The 22,617-nt window shown below is 34.5% G+C and overlaps 5 protein-coding genes across 7 annotated transcripts; 4 read left to right on the plus strand and 1 right to left on the minus strand.

Moving 5' to 3' along the window:
• The first annotated feature begins 173 nt into the window (after positions 1-173).
• LOC108857058 (uncharacterized) lies at positions 174-4,380 on the plus strand. Its single transcript, XM_018630982.2, has 12 exons — positions 174-327; positions 761-873; positions 957-1,039; positions 1,333-1,408; positions 1,511-1,578; positions 1,795-1,885; positions 2,059-2,168; positions 2,271-2,354; positions 2,623-2,769; positions 2,909-3,017; positions 3,099-3,218; positions 4,016-4,380. Exons 2-12 carry the CDS (start codon positions 786-788, stop codon positions 4,090-4,092), a joined length of 1,053 nt encoding a protein of 350 aa, XP_018486484.1. The 5' UTR covers positions 174-327; positions 761-785; the 3' UTR covers positions 4,093-4,380.
• A 121-nt stretch (positions 4,381-4,501) lies between these two features.
• LOC108836518 (40S ribosomal protein S10, mitochondrial) lies at positions 4,502-5,501 on the plus strand. Of its 2 annotated transcripts, none has more exons than XM_018609670.2 (2): positions 4,502-4,826; positions 4,911-5,501. In XM_018609670.2, exons 1-2 carry the CDS (start codon positions 4,581-4,583, stop codon positions 5,289-5,291), a joined length of 627 nt encoding a protein of 208 aa, XP_018465172.2. In that variant the 5' UTR covers positions 4,502-4,580; the 3' UTR covers positions 5,292-5,501. The 2 variants fall into 2 exon arrangements, with proteins under 2 accessions (XP_018465172.2, XP_018465171.2); XM_018609669.2 differs by having other exon boundaries at positions 4,509-4,826; positions 4,908-5,501.
• A 2,632-nt stretch (positions 5,502-8,133) lies between these two features.
• Positions 8,134-10,789, plus strand: LOC108862189 (DEAD-box ATP-dependent RNA helicase 9, mitochondrial). Its single transcript, XM_018636242.2, has 7 exons — positions 8,134-8,647; positions 8,737-8,864; positions 8,940-9,351; positions 9,435-9,533; positions 9,622-9,846; positions 9,919-10,080; positions 10,160-10,789. The coding sequence occupies exons 1-7, from the start codon at positions 8,240-8,242 to the stop codon at positions 10,526-10,528; spliced, it is 1,803 nt and encodes a 600-aa protein (XP_018491744.1). The 5' UTR covers positions 8,134-8,239; the 3' UTR covers positions 10,529-10,789.
• A 136-nt stretch (positions 10,790-10,925) lies between these two features.
• On the minus strand, positions 10,926-12,240 carry LOC108862191 (DNA-directed RNA polymerases II and IV subunit 5A-like). Of its 2 annotated transcripts, none has more exons than XM_018636247.2 (5): positions 12,055-12,240; positions 11,716-11,916; positions 11,431-11,610; positions 11,241-11,354; positions 10,926-11,168 (listed from the first exon to the last, which is right to left on the minus strand). In XM_018636247.2, the coding sequence occupies exons 2-5, from the start codon at positions 11,914-11,916 to the stop codon at positions 11,043-11,045; spliced, it is 621 nt and encodes a 206-aa protein (XP_018491749.1). In that variant the 5' UTR covers positions 12,055-12,240; the 3' UTR covers positions 10,926-11,042. The 2 variants fall into 2 exon arrangements, with proteins under 2 accessions (XP_018491749.1, XP_018491748.1); XM_018636246.2 differs by having other exon boundaries at positions 11,716-11,920; positions 12,055-12,239.
• Positions 12,241-14,535: 2,295 nt separating this feature from the next.
• Positions 14,536-16,554, plus strand: LOC108862190 (ubiquinol oxidase 1a, mitochondrial). Its single transcript, XM_018636244.2, has 4 exons — positions 14,536-15,064; positions 15,160-15,288; positions 15,677-16,165; positions 16,257-16,554. The coding sequence occupies exons 1-4, from the start codon at positions 14,666-14,668 to the stop codon at positions 16,314-16,316; spliced, it is 1,077 nt and encodes a 358-aa protein (XP_018491746.1). The 5' UTR covers positions 14,536-14,665; the 3' UTR covers positions 16,317-16,554.
• The last annotated feature ends 6,063 nt before the right edge of the window (positions 16,555-22,617 follow it).

Raw genomic sequence — 22,617 nt, forward strand, 5'->3', positions numbered from 1 at the left:
GAAAAACTCAGGCTAGCTATAGAGAAAAGAATGAGATAAAAGTAATTAAAATATGCATCTGCTTATGATCTAAAATTATGAGAATATGAGGTTTGTTTCGTAAATAATAAGCTCAATCGACGCTAAACTGAAATTCGGAAGAAGTTGAGGGAGCAATTAATAAAATAGGGAGAGACGGAAAAAGAGCAACGCCGTTCAAACATCGATTTTGTCTCTCCGGACCTGGAGATCTCTCTCTCTCTCTTCTTCCTCCTCCTCCTCCCAAATCCTTTCTCCTCGTCGCACGCGCACGCCCACGCGCTTCATCTTCATCAGCCTCGATTCAAGGTACTATCTCCGATTCAAACTTATCATCCTTTAGAATAATCTTAGATTCGTGCCATTGTTATTGTCGTTTGTACGCATACGTTTCTCTCACCCGCTTCAAAAATAAATAAAAAAAAAGAGAACAACTTTCACATCTAGGGACGGTGAATCATACTTCAATTTCGATTAATTAGTTGTGGGTTTCGAGCTTAATTCTCCAAAAGCCCATCCCATCCCCTATAATCAATCTTACCCTGCATCTGCTTGTGTTGATCCAAGTGTTGATTTTGAGCTAAAACCGCTATGGTAGCTCTCTGCTTTGTTTAGATCGACAATAAATATATATTCAAAAGAGAGAGAATTGGGTTTGAAAGGAAATAAGTAGTTGATGGGGTTGAATTGGCCTATTTTAGTGCCGCCACATTGTTTGGTTATCTGATGTTTGGTTTTGTAGTTTTGAGGAGCATTGTGGTGCTAGGATGGGTGTGAAGCAGGCTCTAAGGAGCATCGATGCGTTCCCAAGAGCTGAGGATCATCTTCTTCAGAAAACTCAATCTGGTGCCGTTGGTAAGTACTTTCTTCTCCTTTTATGCTTCAGGTGTGTTTTGCTTATTTCTTAACATGTTACATTTTAATTGGTTATTTTGTAGTATCCATTGTTGGGCTCTTTATAATGGCTACGTTGTTCTTGAGCGAGCTGAGTTTCTATCTTAACACACTTACCGTGCACCAGGTATGTATTTGGTGGTTCCATCAAAACCTGGTTGCTTTTCTGTTTATTAGCCTTCACACTGCTATGGATAGTCCTATAAATTACTGTGAATGATCTTCTGTTAATAAACTCTATATAGATGCTGTGAAATAATCAAAACTCTATGATCTGAAAGTGTTTCTGTTGAGTCAACTTCATTGATACGAAAGTCGTTTTCTATCCATTTGACCGGCTTGTAGGGGGGGGGGGGTTCTCCTTATTTATTATAACCATTGTAATCAAAAATGGAATCTGGATCATGTATGTTTATGTAGATGTCAGTGGACTTAAAGCGTGGAGAAACTCTTCCAATTCATGTAAACATGACGTTCCCATCTTTGCCTTGTGATGGTAAGTCGAATCCTTTGATCACGTACCTCATATCTCCATTCTTTCAGGAATACCAGTGGTTGTAAACTCCTTAGTTATTTGATCTTTATTTGTTTTTTGTAGTATTGAGCATGGATGCTATCGACATGTCAGGGAAGCATGAAGTGGATCTTGATACAAACATTTGGAAGGTAACATGAATAATCAAGATGCTAATGCAAAATCACCAAGTCTTTTTTTCATGTTTAGATTGCGCACCTGAAACATGTTTAGGTTAACCCCACCATTTAAAAGGAGCTGTATGGATATTTTCCTAAGCATCTTTATCTCTCTCACTTTTCATGGCATCTTCTCTCTAGTGTACTTGTTTTTATAATTGTTCGCTAACTAACTGAGAGTATATGCAGCTCCGTCTCAACAGTCATGGTCATATCATTGGCACAGAATATATATCTGATCTTGTTGAAAAGGAGCATGATCACTCTTCTCACAAGCACGGTAAACATTCTTAACTTTAACTAGCATGTTTATTTTTCTCAAATACGTTATTAAAATCTCACAAGTTTTAATTGAGGCGTATTATATGAGTCCCAGTGATAGCTGACTCTTCTTTGTGTATAAGGATAGAGACTTGAATCAGTTCAATTTTTGGTTTCTTTTGTGCTTTGCAGATGAACACAAGAATGAGACGGAAGCATTAAATATACTTGGGTTTGACGAAGCTGCTGAGACGTTGATTAAAAAGGTGAAGCAAGCATTGGCGGATGGAGAAGGATGTCGGGTATTAACATATGCCCTTTGTCAATAGAAAAACTAGAAATGTTGCCTTATTGTCGGGTATTTAAGAAACCAGATACTAATATGTTTGGCTGTTTTCCACTAGGTTTATGGAGTCCTAGATGTACAAAGGGTTGCTGGAAACTTCCACGTTTCAGTTCACGGACTGAACATCTACGTTGCTCAAATGGTTGGTATTATTATCTCGCTTTCTATGTACAAAAGTGTCTGAAACCACTAACCAAGAATATACAACTCAAGATTCGTTAATTTTAGGTTTAAGTAACCATGTGACCATATTATTGATGCTGAATAGGAAAGCCAGACTTTTACATAGAATGGTTGACAATCACTAAATTACTCTCATTCACTGGCTTACTATTTGATATCCTATACTCGTATTGCATACCAAGATCATTGCTATAGTATCTAACTAATCTCTTTTACCCTCTGAACAGATATTTGGAGGGTCCAAAAACGTTAACGTGAGCCATATGATTCATGATCTATCGTTTGGGCCCAAGTACCCTGGAATTCACAACCCACTTGATGACACAAACCGAATGCTGCATGACACTAGTGGAACATTCAAGTACTACATTAAGGTGTTTATCTTACTTCCTCTTTACTCAGATCTCTCTCAGCCTCGTTATTTGTTAGCTTTATGATCCATTTGGGTGAGATATGAACATTATATGTAGTTTAGGTCCCCACTAATTTTTCTTTCTGGTGTATGGTGCGCAGATTGTTCCGACAGAATATAGATATCTTTCAAAAGACATACTGACAACGAATCAGTACTCTGTAACGGAATATTACACACCTATGAACGAATTTGACCGGACATGGCCAGGTTGGTCAAGCAAACTTCATTTCCAGTTTTTATTTCTCTGTTTTTTTGTTTCTGATGGCATCTGCTTGTTTTCATTTTCAGCCGTCTACTTCTTGTATGATCTTTCACCCATCACTGTGACCATAAAGGAAGAACGCCGTAGTTTTCTCCACTTGATCACTCGGCTTTGCGCTGTATTAGGGGGTACCTTTGCTTTGACAGGTATCTAGAGCTAATCTCAATAGTCGATTTTTCAAAATATCTTTGCCTAAGGGCATCTCCAACCCTACTCCAAACATCATTTTGGAGTAAAATCCTCTCCAACCCCACTCCATTTCCAACTCCAAAATGGAGTAATGTGTAAGATTACTCCATAAATGGAGTAACCCTAGCCATTACTCTATTTTGGAGTTGAACTTTTTTTATTTATGAAATGGTCCTTTAAATCTTTAATGTTCTTATTTCTTACTTAAATAATATTTTAAAATGATACAACAACGTGAAAAATAAGTTATTCCATTATTTAATAATTTGACATAAAATGTATAACATAATTAAATAACAAAAATAAAATAACATAAAATAAGTGATTTAAATGTCTGATTTCAAAAAAAAATTATTCGATTTAGGAATATCAAAGATAAAGAAACTCATTTTTTCATTACGAAATGCATTAATCGATCATTTGTGGGAAAATATTTTAATGTTTATTATTGAACCAACTTATACATTATGTTTTATTCTATTTTTATGATTTTTGTACCTTTTAATAATAAATGTTTAACTTAAATAAATTATAATTTAAAGTATTTTTGCAAACATAAAATAGTTGGGGTTAATTAGTAAACTTTTATAAATATAAGATATTATTAACAGTTATTAATTATTTTAGAGTAAAAATGGAGTAATACATTGGAGTAAAACATCACTCCATTTTGGAGTTGCACCATTTTAGAGTAAAATTTGGAGTAATACATTGGAGATGCTCTAATATATTGATGTCACGGTGTCTTAAACAGGAATGCTAGATCGTTGGATGTTCCGTTTGATAGAATCATTCACCAAGAAACCGAGTACCAGAAGCATACACAAGTGAGAAACCGAGAGAAGAGAAAAAGATCAAGGAAGGAAGAAGAATCTGTCAAACCCTAAATCATGAATCTACCTTCTGAGACAACACCCACCAGAGAGATTACAAGAAACTCCTGGGGAGTGATACATTGCAAGATAAAAAATCAGAACATGGATGTAGTTTTGCATGTTGTCAGTCTTTTTGAGTATTTTTATCTCTTATGTATTCTCTGGTCCTCCCTACATCATCTAGTAGAATTATATGTAATTTTATAAAAACATTGCATCTTGCGATATGATAGTTTTGTAACAATTTTCTTGTCTTAAGGTACAAGAAAGAAAGAGACAGCCTTTTATCAAATGTGTCGCACGTGCAGGTGAAAAACGTACACTCGTCGCAGGCGATCATTGCCCTCACAGTTATCTCTGTGGTCTTGACTGAAACCCTAATCGGGCTTTTTTACTTTACCTTATTCTCTCTCAATTCTCCTCTTCGTAGCCGTCGAATCTGAAATGATCACCGGAATGTTCCGAAGATCTTCCCTGCCGTCAAGGCAGACTCTCTCCGCCGCACTGAGCTCTTTTGATTCGGCTCTTTCCCGAAATTTCACCACCGGAGCCTCCGCGAAGCTTAATCCGATTGGAAACGGATCTAATCTCTCCTCCGCATCGTTTCAAGGCTACGCCACTGAGCGTGAAACTAGCGTCGCAGATTCAATCAAAATCACTCCAGAGAATGTCAAACCATTGAGCAAGAAGGTACCATCTCCTTCTCATTCAATCTCTAAAACTTGTTCGTAGAGATTCACACACAGTTTCAAAATCTTTTTTTGGAATCAGAAGAAAGAAGGAGAAGAAAGCACATCGAAGATCAAAGGAACGAGGATCTGCATTGCGATCCGTTCCTTCGACAACCCGGAGAAGGAAGCCTGGTGTCTCCCTCCCCACAGTCGCTACGCCGCGATGCCCGACACGAGGACCTTGTACACGGTCCTGCGTTCCCCTCACGTCGACAAGAAGTCGAGGGAGCAGTTCGAGATGAGGTTCAAGAAACGGTTTCTTGTCATCAAGGCTCAGAGCCATGAGCTTAACAAGAAGCTGTTTTGGTTGAAGCGTTACCGTATCCTCGGAGCTCAGTACGAGCTTCAGTTCCATTGCAAGACTCGGTTGGATATGTCTCCCGTGTTGGCCAGCATCAACGGCTCCACCATTGGTGGTCAGTGAGACAAAGCTTAAAGAGATCGTTTTTGAGAAGTTGGGGGTTTTGATCCGATCCTGTAATAATGTCTGAATCTTACGTCGGATTCAGTAAAGAATTCAGCTATACATCACAATTCTTAGCTTTTGTTCTTGTTTTTTTTTTCTTTTCAGTTACTGATGTTTCAAAGACATGGTTTTTAGACTGAATTTTAGTGTCACGGTGCATTCAGGTTATGCCAATTCATTAGAGGCCAGTAAGAAGATATGTTTTTGTTTGTTTATTAGAGGAATTTTTCTAGTGAAATTGCTTTGACAAAACAAAATACAGACAGATGCACTTGGGCCCTAATTTGGCTTCCAATCGATTAAATAGTTAATCCTGAATGTTTCCATAGTATTCTTCCATTTGTTTCTAAGAGAGTTGGAACACTTATCCAATGCCCTTGGGACACAATTACCTCAATCCCAGCTATAATGGACGCTTATTCATGCAAGTAAGACTTGTTATACATAGTCATCATATGGTTGGAGGCTTGGAGCCGCCATGAAAGATCTTCCTTCATAAGCTTTCATTAGTCTACAGCTCTTCTGAGAATTTGGTCTGCTTTGGTTCGGAGAGGAGAGGTCTATGAGAGTCTGGTTCTCAAGTGGAAAAGAATAGTGATCTATACCTATTCTGTCAGTAAGAATGTAAGATGATTCTCATTTCACAGCCGAGAAGTAGGTTAGACATGCAAATATGCAACATTAAACTAATCTATATTATTAAAACTGAAGTACAAAATGAGATTGTTTGGAAACATGTTTACTAGACTTAATGAAAAGTGTTTGGACATAAGGACAGTTATTGTTATTTAACCAAAGTCAAAATCAACAATTTGAAATAATTATGGTTGACTTATCCCGTTTGTGCGCTAACCAAATTGTAAAACTAACCGAACAATTAAATTAACTGAACTCGCTTGATCCCTAAAAATATCATAAAAGTATAAAGCGTTTGAACTGACTGGCTATAATCTTGGTTGCAATATATACAAAATATATCTATTTTATTAAAACTCAAGTACAAAATCAGAATATTTGAAAATTTAAATTAAAAGATTAAAAAAATTTGGAGTATTTGGCTATAGGTGTAAAATTGGTTAACAAAATTTGCTAACTTTTAGGTTGTTTGGCGATCGTTATAATTAAAAAAGATCAACGAAATATTAATAAATTGAATATTACCTTCTCTTTGTGTCAATTCTTTCTCCCCAAATAAAATCCATGACCAAATTAAATATGCTTTCCCTTAATGCAACAAATTATTTAGCAAGATATTTAGAAAGTATCTAATATTTGAATACCACATATTTCGATCCCCTATCCATTTTGCACAATAAAACTGTTTAGGAAGATATTCTCATTATATGAAATATACGAAAATGAATTAATCTAATTATCTAAAAACATGATTTGTCTAAAATAATCATAAAACAAAATTTAAACTTTATATATATATATATTTCAAATCAAAATAATAATTTAAAGTTGATTTATATCAAAAATGATTTAAAATATACATATATTCAAAAAATTATTTTTACTAAAATATTTTTCAATAACCATTATTAAAAATATTTTCGAAATATGTGATTATTAAAAATATAATATTTGTGATTATTTATATGATAATACGTATAAAATACTATTAATCATATGTTTGATGTGTTATAAAGGAAAAATAGATTGTAAATTAGGGGTGGGCGTTCGGATACCTATTCGGGTTCAGTTTAGGTCTGTTTGGGTTTCGAGTTTCACGGGTCAAAGATTTCAGTTCCATTCGGATATTTCTAAATTTTGGTTCAGATTCGATTCAGACTTTGCGGATTTGTTCAGGTTTGGATAACCCATTTAAATTCATTATATACTTTAAATTTCTCAAAATATATAAACAAAATAATATATTACATATAAATTTGAATAACATATATCAGAATACCTGAATTTAACATATAAATTGGTTTTATTTAAATATTTGGATAGAGAATCAATAATTATGTTAAATATTTTCTTTGGTGATTTTAGTATACTTTAACTATTTTAGATATTTATATTTGACTATTTATATATATTTTCAATTGTTTAAACCAACTTATAAGTACCATATATATTCTGGATATTTTTATGTACATTATATCTAAAATATAATATATATAGATAAGGGTATATATATATATATCTATTTCGAAACATTCAGGTATCTGAAATACTTCGGTTCGGATCAGATTTGGTTTCAGTTCTCTAAATACCAAAATTTTGATATTTAATCAATTTCGGTTCGGGTTTTGTTCTTTTTTGGATCGGGATCGGTTCGACTTTTAGATTCGGATTTTTTACCCAACTCTTATATTGACATGAAAAACAACATGTTTTATAAAAATATTCAGGTATCTGAAATACTTCGGTTCGGATCGGATTCGGTTTCAGTTCTCTAAATACCAAAATTTTGATATTTAATCAATTTCGGTTCGGGTTTTGTTTTTTCTGTATCGGTTTCGGTTCGACTTTTAGATTCGGATTTTTTACCCAACTCTAATATTGACATGAAAAACAACATGTTTTATAAAAATATACACCCGCACGGGCGTGCGGGTCAAAATCTAGTTCAGATTATAACGAAGAGTCACCATTGTCAATTTTGTATTTAAAAATTATAAATTTTATTTACGCAGTAAAAAACCCGGCCCTTCGTTCACAAATGAATCAAGGACACACATCTTTTCTTTGGGGGCAAGAAAAAAAGCAAAGTACAAGAGTTATATCATACACTTAACCGCAGGTGATAAAAACAAAATATCTTTTATAAAAGATACTTTCAAGTTGTCACCTGTCTCACTAAACCCTTGCCGTCTTCTCTCTAAAACCCTAATTCTCACTCACTTTTTAAGGGTTCCTTCTCATCATCATCTAAAGCCCCTCCAGATCTGAAAATGATCAGCACAGTCCTCCGCCGATCTGTCCTTACTACCTCAAGGCGGAGTCAAACTCTCTCCGCCTCTCTCACCTCCATCAACGCCGCCTTATTCCACCACCTTGCTCCAGCGTCCGATCTAGCCGCAAATGTCCAACCTATCGCCCCTCTCCCCCAGACTTCAAACCCGTTTGGTATCAAAGCGAGAGACTTTCATTTCCAATCCGTACCGTCCGAGTTCAGAGCGTCCGTGGCTTCTTCCGCTGGATTCGCCGCTCAAGATTACGCCGAGGAGAGTAGCGACGGAGGAGACTCAGAGAGTGTTGCTAGCGGCAGTGATGGGTTGGCGATATCTGAGCTCGGGATCTCTCCGGAGATCGTCAAAGCTTTGAGTGGTAGAGGAATCGACAAACTCTTCCCTATTCAGGTATATATATATATATATGCTCTCTTCTTTGTTTATTCAATTGAAAGTTCTCTGCTTTTTCACTGAATGTTTGTTGCTTTGATGTATAGAAAGCTGTGCTTGAGCCAGCGATGCAAGGTCGGGACATGATCGGTCGCGCTAGGACAGGAACAGGAAAGACTCTTGCTTTCGGGATTCCCGTCATCGACAAAATCATCAAATTCAACGCTAAGCACGGGTTTGTGTTTACACTACTCTAGTCTCTTTGTCTTTGCCTCTTTATGTATGTGTTGTGTTGTGTTGTCTGTGACAGGCGTGGGAAGAACCCTCTTTGTTTGGTTCTGGCTCCGACGAGAGAGCTAGCTCGTCAGGTCGAGAAGGAGTTCAGGGAATCTGCTCCGAGCTTGGATACTATCTGTCTTTACGGAGGTACACCCATCGGACAGCAGATGAGGGAGCTCAACTACGGTGTCGATGTAGCCGTTGGGACTCCGGGTCGTATCATTGACCTGATGAAAAGGGGAGCTTTGAATCTGTCAGAGGTTCAGTTTATTGTTCTCGACGAAGCTGATCAGATGCTTCAGGTTGGATTCGCGGAGGATGTGGAAGTCATTTTGCAGAAATTGCCTGAGAAACGTCAGAGCATGATGTTTTCCGCTACCATGCCCAGTTGGATCAGATCTCTTACCAAAAAGTACCTCAATAATCCTTTGACCATTGATCTTGTAAGTCACCTGCTTGTGAATATATTGATCTTGAGTTGTTTGTTAATGTGGTGATGATTGATTGTGTGTGTGTGTGTTTTTAGGTTGGAGATTCTGATCAGAAACTTGCAGATGGGATTACAATGTACTCTATCTCAGCTGATTCTTATGGAAAAGCATCCATTATTGGTCCTCTTGTTGAGGTATCTGCTTTGTTTTTTTTTCAAACTCCATCTCCATTGTATGTATTTTGTTGGCTTTATTAAGTACATTTTTGTTGCCCCTTTGCAGGCGCATGGTAAAGGAGGAAAATGCATTGTTTTTACACAGACGAAACGTGATGCTGATCGCCTTTCATATGGATTGGCTAAAAGCTTCAAATGTGAAGCTTTACACGGTGACATTTCCCAAAGCCAGAGAGAGAGAACACTTGCTGGTTTCAGGGATGGGAACTTCAACATCCTTGTTGCAACCGATGTCGCTGCTCGTGGACTCGATGTACCTAACGTCGATTTGGTGAGAGTCAAGAACTACACTCTTTTCTTGTTTATGTTTCTCATTCTTTATTTAACGCAATGTTTTGAATAGGTAATTCATTATGAGCTTCCTAATAACACGGAGACGTTTGTTCACCGAACGGGGAGAACGGGCCGTGCTGGAAAGAAAGGAAATGCGATTCTCATCCACGGTCCGGAGCAATCAAGGGCTGTTAAAATGATTGAGAGAGAAGTGGGAAGCAAATTCACTGAGGTATTGACTTATTTAACCCATCTCTTTTCTGTTGCAATTCTTGGACTAAACTCTTTGATATTGGGGGGTGTTTATGCAGCTTCCTAGCATTCCTGTGGAACGTGGAAGCGGAAGCATGTTTGAAGGAATAGGTGGTGGTCGATCAGGTGGATCCTATGGAGGAGGCATGAGGGATCGCAGTTCAAGCTATGGTGGTCGTTCAGGTGGTTACGGTGGTGGTGGTGGTGGTAGTGGTAGATATGGTGGTGATCGTTCAGAAAGCCGTTATTCCGGCGGTTCAGACCGTTCTTCCGGTTACGGCGGGGGCTTTGGTTCAGGAGGTTCAAACAACCGTTCATCAGGAGGTTTTGGGGGATTTGGTTCAGACCGTTCTTCACAGTCAGGTGGAAGTGGAAGGAGCAGCTTTGGTGGGTTTGGATTAAAGGATCCTAACAGATCTTCTTACTGAGACGTGTTGCGTGAGTCATTGATCCGACCAGGCAATAATGGAGGGCTTGGTGTCTCGAGTAGAGTTTAGTTGCAATGAGTCAAGAGAGCTATATATAAATCTGTAGCTCCTCCCTGTCTCATACACAAAACATATTTTATTTTGAAGTTTTTGTCATGATTCATATTCTCTAATTTTTATTTTCTACTTGGGTAGTAGAATTATTGTTTCTTTCTATTTGTATTTGGCAACTTCCATAAACATAAACGATTTTCTCACGTCCATCAGAAAGAGTAGAGTATGAAACCAAATCAACACTTGATTTTACTTAGTTTAGTTATGTTCTCAACTTGTCTCAACCGGTCTGAACCAATATCCCAACTTGAACTTGTCAATTGCACGCTAACAGAAAAGGTACTCGTTAAAAAAGAACGTTGCGTGTTAAAAAAAACAAAACAAAGAATATTGTCAAGAGTTTGGAACAAAACAATTATTCTCTAATCTTTCACAAAATCAAGAAGCACTTTTAGCTTTATTATACAACATAACGATAGGTAACATAACGACCAGCGGTTTCACTGGGACGTATGATCTTGATGACTTGGCCACGTTTTAGTCCAAAGTATCTTGCGATTGGATCAGTCACTTGAATCCTTGGAAGCTACACACACACACAGCACAAGTTTCAAACAAGAGAAGTAAGAACTAATCAGCAAGAAGAAAGTCTACCAACCTGTGTCTCCTTGACAGTGTACCTCTCGAGTAAAGTTTTCTTCTCTTCAGTGGTCAGAACTTGGTGCTCCGGAACAAGTACATGTTCTTTAATGTTCACTAGCATTTCTGCCTCCTAACAACACATGTATAAAGAAAGATTGTGATGTTACATCACCATCAGGAAAGTGAAAGTGTGTGTGTTAAGTTACCTGGAAAACTTCCAAATGGAAAATAGAAGAGATCTGACTAATGCAATTACGAGCAAAAGGAGTGAGGTTCTGTTGCACAACCAGGATTGCTCTGTGAACATTCTCCGACTTCATCCGGTTTGTGTACACTTTCATTGTGTTCACTCCCACTTTCGACTCTTCAGGGAAGAAGATATACAGCTACGTACAACATGAAAACAATCTTGCTCTATGCTTTTAATGGCAAAACATTCAGATTAAACAAGATCACATGTTGTCTCTTACACCAATGAGATAATCAAATACCTGATCACTGCTATCGTTTCTCTTAGCTCTGAGAGTAACAAGATCATCCCTTTTCATGTTGTCACCATACTTCCTAACAAACTGTGATAGGGTCATCGTGATCTCGGAATCAGCGACGAAGTAGCCACGGTCCTTGAGCATCTGCATCACCGTCTTCTGGATTCTGTGAAGTCTTCTGATTTCTTCTTCCGTTAGCCCCATCTGTCTATCAAGAATTGACGGCAAAAACTTTAGGTTATCATCAATCTTGTTGCTTTGAGATCGATCGATACAAAGCTAGGCTATGTATGTCACTGGAAAGAGTAAACTTTACTAAAAATAGATAAAACAAAAACTTACATTGAAAGATAAAACCGCCAATACGCGATTTACGGAGAGAGAAGGAGAAGCGGCTCTCAAGCTTTCCTTCAAAATCTCCAAACCATTTTTCTCTGTGACTACTAAATACAATATTTACAGCATATCAAGTTAGTCCCCAACCTATTACCAAATTTGTTATTTCATCCCTAAACATTATTTTTTGGAGTTTTTCACTCCAAGGCCTAGTTACGCTTCTCCTACTTATATGGGTCTATATGAGCGAGCTATGATTAGGCCGACCGACCTCCCAGCCCAATCTAAACAGTAAACATTGAACAGGGGCCTTGAACCATGATCCGAACCGAAAATGAACAAAAAGAAATTTGATCCATATCTGATCTGAGATGTAAAAATATCTGAATGGATTATGTAAAGTTGTAAAATATATCTGGATATATAGTGTTATTAACCAAAACCCAAATCGATATCCCAAAACTATGATTAAAAAAAAAATTAATTAGTATATTAAATAAATATTTAAAACTTAAATAGGTATTTAAAACTTAAATAAGTATTTCAAATATTAAATTACATGTTTGTTTAAATATGATATATAAAATGAGTATCTAGAACTTAAAAAAATATTTCAAATATTCAATTTCTTATTTATTTTAATATGATACCTAAACACTTGAGCTGAAATAATCCAAATCAAAAAGAGATATGCTTACAAAATGTTTTTTCTTGCCATATATTACAGATTAATATTTTAAACTCATAATGTTATTTGACCAAATTCAACCCCTAGAAAAAATATACATTGGCTGCTCTAAAAATCCGGACTAAGAATGGAGATTATATCCAGATCCAAAAATTCGAATTGGAACCGACCTAAAAAATACATTACTTGAAGTCGAACCGATAATTTACAAGTATTTATTAGGTCCAAAACATTTTTATCTGGAAGAAGCAGAATCGAAAAGAATCAACCCAATAAAAACCGGTTCATACCCGACTTAAAGCATAAATATCCAAAACTTTGATTTCTTCTTTTTATGTTTTGTTTTCTATATTTTATTTTATAATTTAATTGGAATATCTTTTCGTTAACAATCTTTGTTGTTGTTTTATAACTTTGTCAAGTAGTTGAAAGCTTTAAATGTAAAATTTAAAGTTTAAAATACTTTGTTCTAATTATCAATGGTTTATTTTAAATTATATTTTAAAATTTAACATATATATGATAGATTTCGGCTAAAATTAATGAGGTTTGTGTATTTTATGTGTTTTTCATATCCTGAATATATAAACCTGACCTGGATCCAATGCCAACTTAAAAATTATAGATATTTTACTAGTATTTTAGTTAAAACTCGATCCGAGAAAAACTGGCTGAATTCAAACCAAGATTTTATAAGTAATTATTAAATCTAAATGTCTAAGATTCGAAGGATCTAAAATTAAAAAGAACCGACCAGAATCCGACCCGAATATTCCGATCTCGAACCGAATCTATATGAATATCCTAACACACCTTCCTAGTAAACATGTTGAAACTGCAATGTTTAAAAAAAAAAAATTGGTATGAAGAAACTGCAATGTTCTTGACATTTTGTTAAAGATCTAAATCCCCTTTCTGAGTTTTATTTATTTCTTGATAACCTTACAACAGAATGTGTTTTTCCGATGTTTTTAATTTGATTGATAGAAATTTACCAACGTTCATTGCCGTAATATAAAAGGTTTCAGACATTATTTACGATATAACAACATAAATAGCTATGTTCTACAATAACTTTGTATTTTCAGTGATATTAATAATAAATATCGTCAATTTTGACTTGGACGTTGAAACAAAAACATACCTCATCTGCCATTTTTGGTTGTCAAATAAGTCCACAAATTCCAAGGGCGCAGAACACAATGGAAGAATTTAGCCATAGTAAGATTTTCTTCCCTAATTTCACTATCCGACATATTCCAAGGGCGCAGAACACAATGGCGGACAAGCTTGCACACGGGGCAAGGTGTTCACCTTCAGCTATGTTATATGTGGATTCGATACCTCCGGTTTGGTTTTCTGAACCGGTGGAGTTACGTTAGAATAGTATATTGTTGTCAAAAAAAAAAAAAAATAGGTCCACAAATTAATAACAAAATATGCTATTTGTTTTTATTTTAAAATAATTAGCTGGAGAAAGTGATAAAAACCATCACAACGCCTAACAATACACACACGATAGCATTAAATCCGACCAATGAGATTCAAGCTCTTGTTCACCACTCAAGAATCTTCCAGCCTTCTCCAAACATCTTGGTCTCCAAGAAAAATCTTCACCGCCATTTAATTTACAAATATACCCTCAGTCAAAGCAAAGTACAACCCAAAGTCTATCTCACGTCCTCCAGGGTCAACTCCGTCATTCTAAAAATACCCAAAACCAGAAACTGACACGCGTCGTAATCTCCTCATGAATACCTAAACGATCTGGATCGCAGACCGTTCATTTATCCGGTATATAATACAAACCCTCGCTAGCGTCTGAATCGCATAAGACACAAAAAAGTTAATAAGAAGAAGAAAAAGAAAAGATTTCTCATACAATCTTTGCTATATTCTTGGATTACTAGTTTCCGATCTGCACAAACGATGATGAGTCGCGGTGGAGCCAAGGCGGCGTCGTCGCTGTTGAAGGCTGCTAGACCACGGTTGTTCTCAACCGCCACTACGAGCACGATCCGTACCATGTCTCACGAGACGAGCCATCTCACGAGACCCGCGGCTGCGGACTTAGCTTCTCCCTCCGGCATGAGCGGTTGGATCTGGACTACTAGAGCTCCGGCGATTGGAGGCGTGCGGTTCGCCAGCACGGTTACTTTGGGAGAGAAAACGGCGACGGAGGACGCGAATACGAAGAAGGCGGCGGAGAAGGAGTCGTCATCCGCCGGAGGTGGCAAGGGAGAGAAAGGTATCGCTAGCTACTGGGGTGTTGAACCGAGTAAGATTACTAAAGAAGATGGTACTGAATGGAAGTGGAACTGCTTCAGGGTACGTTTTATTATTATATAGAATCGTTACATCTTTGTGATTATTATATAATATGATGGTGTATTTAATTGAATGTTTCTTTGCGTTTTTGGCAGCCGTGGGAGACGTATAAAGCTGATTTGACGATAGATCTGTCGAAGCATCATGTTCCGACTACGTTTCTTGACAAAATAGCTTATTGGACTGTTAAATCTCTTCGTTGGCCTACCGATCTCTTCTTCCAGGTACACACATTCTTCCCGGTTTAATGTTTCTTTGTATAGTGAAAAATTGGAAACGTTCCAAACCCGACGACGTCATTGATTGCGTATAAACCTCTTTTTATGGCAATTATTTAAAATATTTTATTTCTTTTTTTGGATAATATTCATTTTTATCATATTGTTGTGCGGTTTATATTATGTCCACTTGTTCTTTTCAGTTGTGAACTTTGGATTGTAGCATTTAGATCGTTTGTTTAAACCTTCTAGAAATATAATAATATATAATATAATTTTTTTTAAATCGTGATAGCGCACGGTTAAGCAGTATAGGTTCAATAGTCTCAATTATTTGATAAGATCATATGTGCTATAGATCGTTTTATTTGATTTGTTACAACCGTTAACGCAGAGGCGATATGGATGCCGAGCTATGATGCTGGAAACTGTAGCAGCAGTACCCGGAATGGTAGGAGGAATGTTACTGCACTGCAAATCTCTCAGACGCTTTGAGCAGAGCGGAGGGTGGATCAAAGCCCTTCTCGAGGAAGCAGAGAACGAGAGGATGCATCTCATGACGTTCATGGAAGTCGCTAAACCCAAATGGTACGAGAGGGCTCTCGTCATCACCGTCCAAGGAGTCTTCTTCAACGCTTACTTCCTCGGTTACCTGATCTCTCCGAAGTTTGCTCACCGTATGGTTGGGTACCTTGAGGAAGAAGCTATCCACTCGTACACTGAGTTCCTCAAGGAACTCGACAAGGGTAACATCGAGAACGTTCCTGCTCCGGCTATCGCTATTGATTACTGGAGGCTCCCTGCTGATGCGACCCTTCGTGATGTGGTGATGGTGGTCCGTGCCGACGAGGCTCATCACCGTGACGTTAACCATTTTGCATCTGTAAGTGTTTTTTTTTAGTCATTAAAAGGTGACAAAACCTTAAGCCCTTAAATAATGTGTAAATGATATGAACATTGCTTTTACTTTGCAGGATATTCATTACCAAGGTCGCGAGCTAAAGGAAGCTCCAGCTCCAATTGGATACCATTGATTTTAATTGCCAACTCGTTGAATAAGAAGAGCTTGTTTTTAACTAATGTTCTAAAACTTTGTTCTAAAGAATTTGAGAGTGTGCCTCTTCTTCTTTGTATATAGATCCTATAGCCCATACGTTTGGATCGGCGTCCTTGAATGTTATAATTCGTTACGAATATTCACTCTATGCTGTGGTCGTACTTGGATTTTCGTTATAGTTTATGGGCTTTTAAGGGCTATTGGTTCTTCTGCTATATTATAATTTATTCATTTAAAGTTATAAACTTATACTAATATAGCAAGGTGGAATAATCTGAAGAAGAAAGGCCGATGGTAACTTAATTGCTATTTCATAGACTCACCGTAATAATAGATATTTTGCATACAATCAATACAAATTAGGTCGTTTTTTTTTTCAACATTTAATTAGGACGTTTAAATTATCTGCTACAACTTTTCTTTTTTTCTTGTTCTTTACGCATGAAAAGTTTAATAAAGAGAGAGAACCGAGTGGATCCTTTAAATGGGGTATGGGCCTTTATTTTCTTTTGGGGCCCAAACCTTTCAAATATAAAGCATAAACATTATTAATAAAACATCAAGAAAAATAGTCAAATTATAATAGAAAACTTTTTCATCTAATAGTATTATATTTTAGGTGATTATGTGTACTTAACCACTTTCTTTCAATAGTATGTCTTGGGACAATTAACCACAGTTTTTTTCTAAAAAAAACGTGTTCTCTCTAGAAAAACTGCTCCAATTTCTCTTTTCTTTTTAGAATTGTATAATCTGACTAACGTCGGAAGGTTCCCTTATTCTCAATGTCGGTCGGATCTTTTGTTCCGTCGTTCTTCTCCAGTACAGTGATATCTGACCGGCTTTGTCTCTAACTTCGCACCTTACTTTCAGTGGTCATCTGACTTAATTTTTTGGCGTCCTCATTTTATTCACTTACATTGGACAATTGACTTTGTTTCTGGGAGGTGGATGTTTGTTTACATCTGCTTCGTCAGCTTCTGATTTCGGGAAGCAGTGGCTTTTTAGTACCATTTTCACCTGTTGTTTCGGTTGGTTTTCGTTTTTTCATCTTCAATGTATTAGATGAGATCTCGACAATCGTCGATCTGATGGTCACCGATGGACCAAGATTCGCAGTGAAAGTGGGGTGGTGGTTTGGTGTTTTCTCTGATAAGATCTCGTTGTTTCGATTGACGCTTTCTAGAAAAGGTGTTCAAAGGTTGAAAGGATTCGTGGTAGGGTAATTGTTCCGTGAAGATTCGGTGAAGTGTCGTTTGGCTTCTCCGGTAATGTGAGTCTCGAAACGGTGAAGATGCAACATGTGTTCCGTCCATCCTCACACCACGACACGTAGTTTAAGTGGGTTTGATTGTGGTTTGTCGAGCCTATGACCCGTATATAATCCGATTGTTGGGTCTATGGTCCGTATGTAATTTTATTGTTTTTATGTTTCGAGTTTTATGTTTGTTTTTGTAATGTTATGAGCTATATCTTTGGGCTTTAGTCTTGAGTAAATTTAGATGGCACAAAAGAAACATTTTCTTTCAACTTATGGAAGACTCTCTCTCTAAAGCCACCAAAATAATTATCTAGTTGTCCATTAGAATAAGAGTATCTATCATGGCTATTGTTTTCAATTTATCATGGCAGTTTAGGTCAAATAATAGCATTAATCACCAATAACCTTAATTATTTTATTTTATTTCTTCATCAGCAAAATGGTAGAGGAAAAGCAAAAAGGCTTCCACATTCTTCTTCCCTCATCAATTATTACACACAAATAATAAATTATGTCTAACACTATATGTTGGTATAAAATATTTTCAATATTTTGACTTTTCTTTATCTAACTAATGACTTACATGTATAAGAAATCAATACAAATACGTCCTAGTCAGTCGCATATCCTCTATCTGTCAACTGTTTCTAAAATAAAGTAATGTCTTATACTTAATTAATCTCGTTTCATAGTATAATATGCTTGTAGTTGTGGCATAGTGTACTTTCCTGCATTTTCTAGATTTGAATGTAATATATATGATTATAGTATAGAAGAAACAGTCATGGTGCCATGTTCGTTGTATATATTATTTTAAATGCCTCTATCATGATCTATGATCTAATAATATTTTACACGAAATATACGATTCAATTACCAATATTATAGTATGGTTTAAGTATAAAATAATGAATTCAACATTACGATGTGCCTTAGTGCGTTAATGAAGGGATTTTTTCACATATATCGAGTTTCTTAGGTCTTGGCATACGACAAAGCATAAACAATATACTCCACTAATAGAAAATTTCAAATGTTTTTTACTAAAATTATGCTTAAGGCAATTTTTCTGAAAAATTATACCATATAATGTGTTTCTTTTTATTAAAAAATAACCGCTTTTGACCAAGTGATTGTAGTCGAGTGGTAAGAAGACGAGACTGGAACGGGGACGCTAACACGAATATGAACTTTATGTTTTAGAGTCCATTTGAGTATTCAGAGAGAGTGTATATCCTTGGACTGCACCTCCTTTTAGTTTTATTGGTCTTAGAGCATCTCCAATGTATGTTTCTATATTTTCCTCTAAAATAGAGAATCTCTATTATAGAGGTGGATTTGCTCCAATGTATGTCTTTATAATAGAGTTCCTTTATTTAGAGGAAAATATAGAAGAATGTTACTTTTTGATTCTATATTTAAAAGTGAAAATAGCAAATCTCTATATTTTCCTCTATAAATAGAGGAATTCTATTATAGAGGCATACATCGGAGCAAATCCACCTCTTTAATAGAAATTCTCTGTTTTAGAGGAAAATATAGAGATAAAAATAGAGGTGAGTTGGAGATGGTAGAGATTAATCAGTGCCTTTCCATAGTTTTGGGATACATTAATCAAAAAAGAAAATAATCGCTCTAGGTAATGAATGGTTAATGTCTTAATGGTCTGACGGAGAAATTTTCCTCTGACGGCTAGGGTTAAGCGAACGATCAAAATAGTTGCCACGTCGGCAAAAAGCAATAACTCCAAAAGTCACCACGTGTTACCTAAACTCGTCAATATTTAGTAAGTAATTTATTTTCAGAATCATAATTCTTACCTGCAATAATCTATCCTTTTTCTGGTTCCTTCATTTAGAAGTTTTTTAATATAATACAAAAAAAAAATCGAAAAAAACCGACAAATTCATTTGGCAGGATGCATACTCCACCGTGGCATTTTTAGTTGTATATTATTTTAATATTTAAAATTTTAAAGGCATTTAAATGACCGTTCATCTACAAGATGATGTAATCATACCACTCTCAATCTACCACGTAAGCAGTTAGCGCAGCTGTTACGCATTTCAAGCGTGAACGGCCGTGAGGTTAGCTTTCTCACTCTTAACTCTGTCTTTGATTGTATCTACAAAGAGATATTAAAGCGTAAGGAGTAGCATCGACAGAAATAAGATCTCATCAGACGAATCAAGAGAGAGCTATTGTCCATGTGTCGTATCTTAATATGCCACCTGGCACCAGTCTGAAACCTACTGCGGAACTTTAACTTGTTATGCACGCGCTTCTTAGCTTCTTATTAGCGCGTACTTTTGTAACTCGATATGTTCTTTTATTCAATGTAATTCAATTTGTAAATCTACTGTTTTAGTCTTGTTACTCCACTGTAATTTATTACGATCCTGACCATTGACCAAAAACATTGCTGTGTGTTTAACTACGAAATCTAATATTTTACATGGGCCCCCGATATACGTCACATTCATTCGTTGCATATTACTATTTTAAAATAATTGCTAAATATAATACCAAGTCACTAAAAACAGATATTATATACATTTGAAAATAACGTTAATTGATTGTCAAGTTAAAAGTAGAAATCTTTCCGCATTTCTAATTTTTCCTTTTTATTCCCACGGACGATTTGCTGTACTCGTACATCTTAGAAGATGACGTTTTGGACCATGTCAGAATGTGAAAATAATGTAATAACCATCATACACCACATAGTTTTTTTTTTTGTGTGGTTTGGGGTCATTAGATACACCAAATACGAGTATAAGACTTGCACCTGCGTATGATGAATTTATATAAAATGATTTAAGAAATATTGTATGAAAAAGAAAAATTTATATTCTTGATCAAATTAGTATTTTTGGTACTTAAACAATTTTTTAACTTTTTTTTAATTTCATAATTTGTTTAATGATAAGAAAATCTCATTTTAAAAATATTTTAGGTCAAAAAGTCATTTATCACGTAAGAACCTAACATTTATACCGAAAAATTTCAGACCTACTATTTGGCTACAATAAATTATGTCAGCTTGGTTTTATATCATAATTTAGCAATTTAAAACTTAATTACGTTTATAAAAAGTCTACGTTCATGTGTCAATCATATATATCTTTAATATTTTTATGTGGCTTTTTATATTTTGGTTATTGCTCGATATAAATATTGATTTTAGAGTTTATTCTCATTTTGTTCTTCTGTTTTGGTCTGAAATTTATAAATGTTTAAGATTTAAAAATATTAAAGAGATATATACTTAGATTAAGATCTATGTCTTATGCAGAATAAATATTTTATGTTTTTACATATTATGAAATAATAAAATAATAATTATATATTAAATAACTAAGAAATCAGTTACTATTATGTAATAAATTGGTGTGCGCGCATATAAATCAAACAATTACTCTTGTTTGTTCGCAATCATTTATGGTATATATATCAAAACAATCAATTTTATCTATGTATATGATGTATAATTAAATTTAAATGATATTAACATAAATATATAATATATTTATTAAATGAGATTTCTACTTATATGACTTTATGATTGTTTGCAAATTTGTGTATCAAAATTTTACACCAACAAATTGTTTTTAATGTGGATGTTTAGTGGTTTCAATAATTTATAATCATTTAAAAAATGAAATTTTCAAAATTAAAATATTAAATTTTCAATATATGTTTCAAATATCAAAATATAAGTATGTATTTTCATATGATGTATAGTTTAATTTAAACAAAATGAAATATATATTAATATAAACACCTATTAAAATTAAATTATTATTCATGTGAATATATAATCATAGTATCTTATTACATAAAAAAATTTGAACATTGATCATAAGAATTTATGTGATACTTTTAACAGTTTTAGTAACTTATACTAGTTTTGAAAAATACAAAATACAATGTATACAAAAATCTAAGTTTTTATTAGATGATTAATGTAATTGCATAATTTATTTTAATAATAAATAATTAAATAAAAGATAAAAAGTATACATATTGTTAGAAAATCTTTATTATTTAAAATTATTAATTATCATATATATTTTTATCACATTAGGTAATTCCATAGGTTTTATTTAAATAAAGATAATAAATTTTGATTTGATAAAAGAATTGTCTATAATTAACATATTATATAATATAACATTTCCTACCAATTTAATTTTGGACTAAATTCTCAATGGTATATAATCGTTGTCAAAAAAACCTAACAAAATTCTCAATTGATTCTCAAGCCGCCACGTAAACAATTAACATTCTAATTACGTGACAACTTAGAAACACATTTTTAATTAGTACAAAATAAAAGTTATAACTTTTTAAATATTTTTCCATTAATATAGAAGAGATTTTTGTATGCTAAATTAATATACACTAAAACATTATACATCAAACTAAACAACATTCTTTTTGACTCTAAGCATTTTTCATCTTAGACATATACTATAATAGTATAGATACAAAATTATCAAACATATATTATTAAAATTTGAATTCCCTAAATGATCCGAACAATAAGAAATTTAGATATAAGACTTCCAATATATATATATATATATAATATTATTTGAGAAGTCAGTTTCCTATGTGTCGCACTCACGTTAATTCTCACAATGGTTGATTACACAGATACCTTTAATGAATTAAAACTATTACATTTAAATTCTATTATTAAATTTTTATTACCTTTTTAAAATTCTCTGAACAACATATGTAATAAAAAATATTTTAAAGTTTAAGAAAAAATTAAAAGTTGAAAATATATGTATATATGATATGATTTCATTAAAAATGAAAGTTCACAAAATAGAAATTTCCATTTGAAAAATATTTTTAAATAAAATAAAATATACTTTTGAAGTAATAAAATATTTCTTTATATCTGTATTTTCTTAGATAAATATATATATATATATATATATATATTTGTATACAATGTGATTCATAATTTTAAAAAAATTCAAAATATATATTTTCAAAGTAATAA

This window comes from Raphanus sativus, chromosome 5 (assembly GCF_000801105.2).
Source record: "Raphanus sativus cultivar WK10039 chromosome 5, ASM80110v3, whole genome shotgun sequence".
Classification (NCBI taxonomy): Eukaryota; Viridiplantae; Streptophyta; class Magnoliopsida; order Brassicales; family Brassicaceae; genus Raphanus; species Raphanus sativus.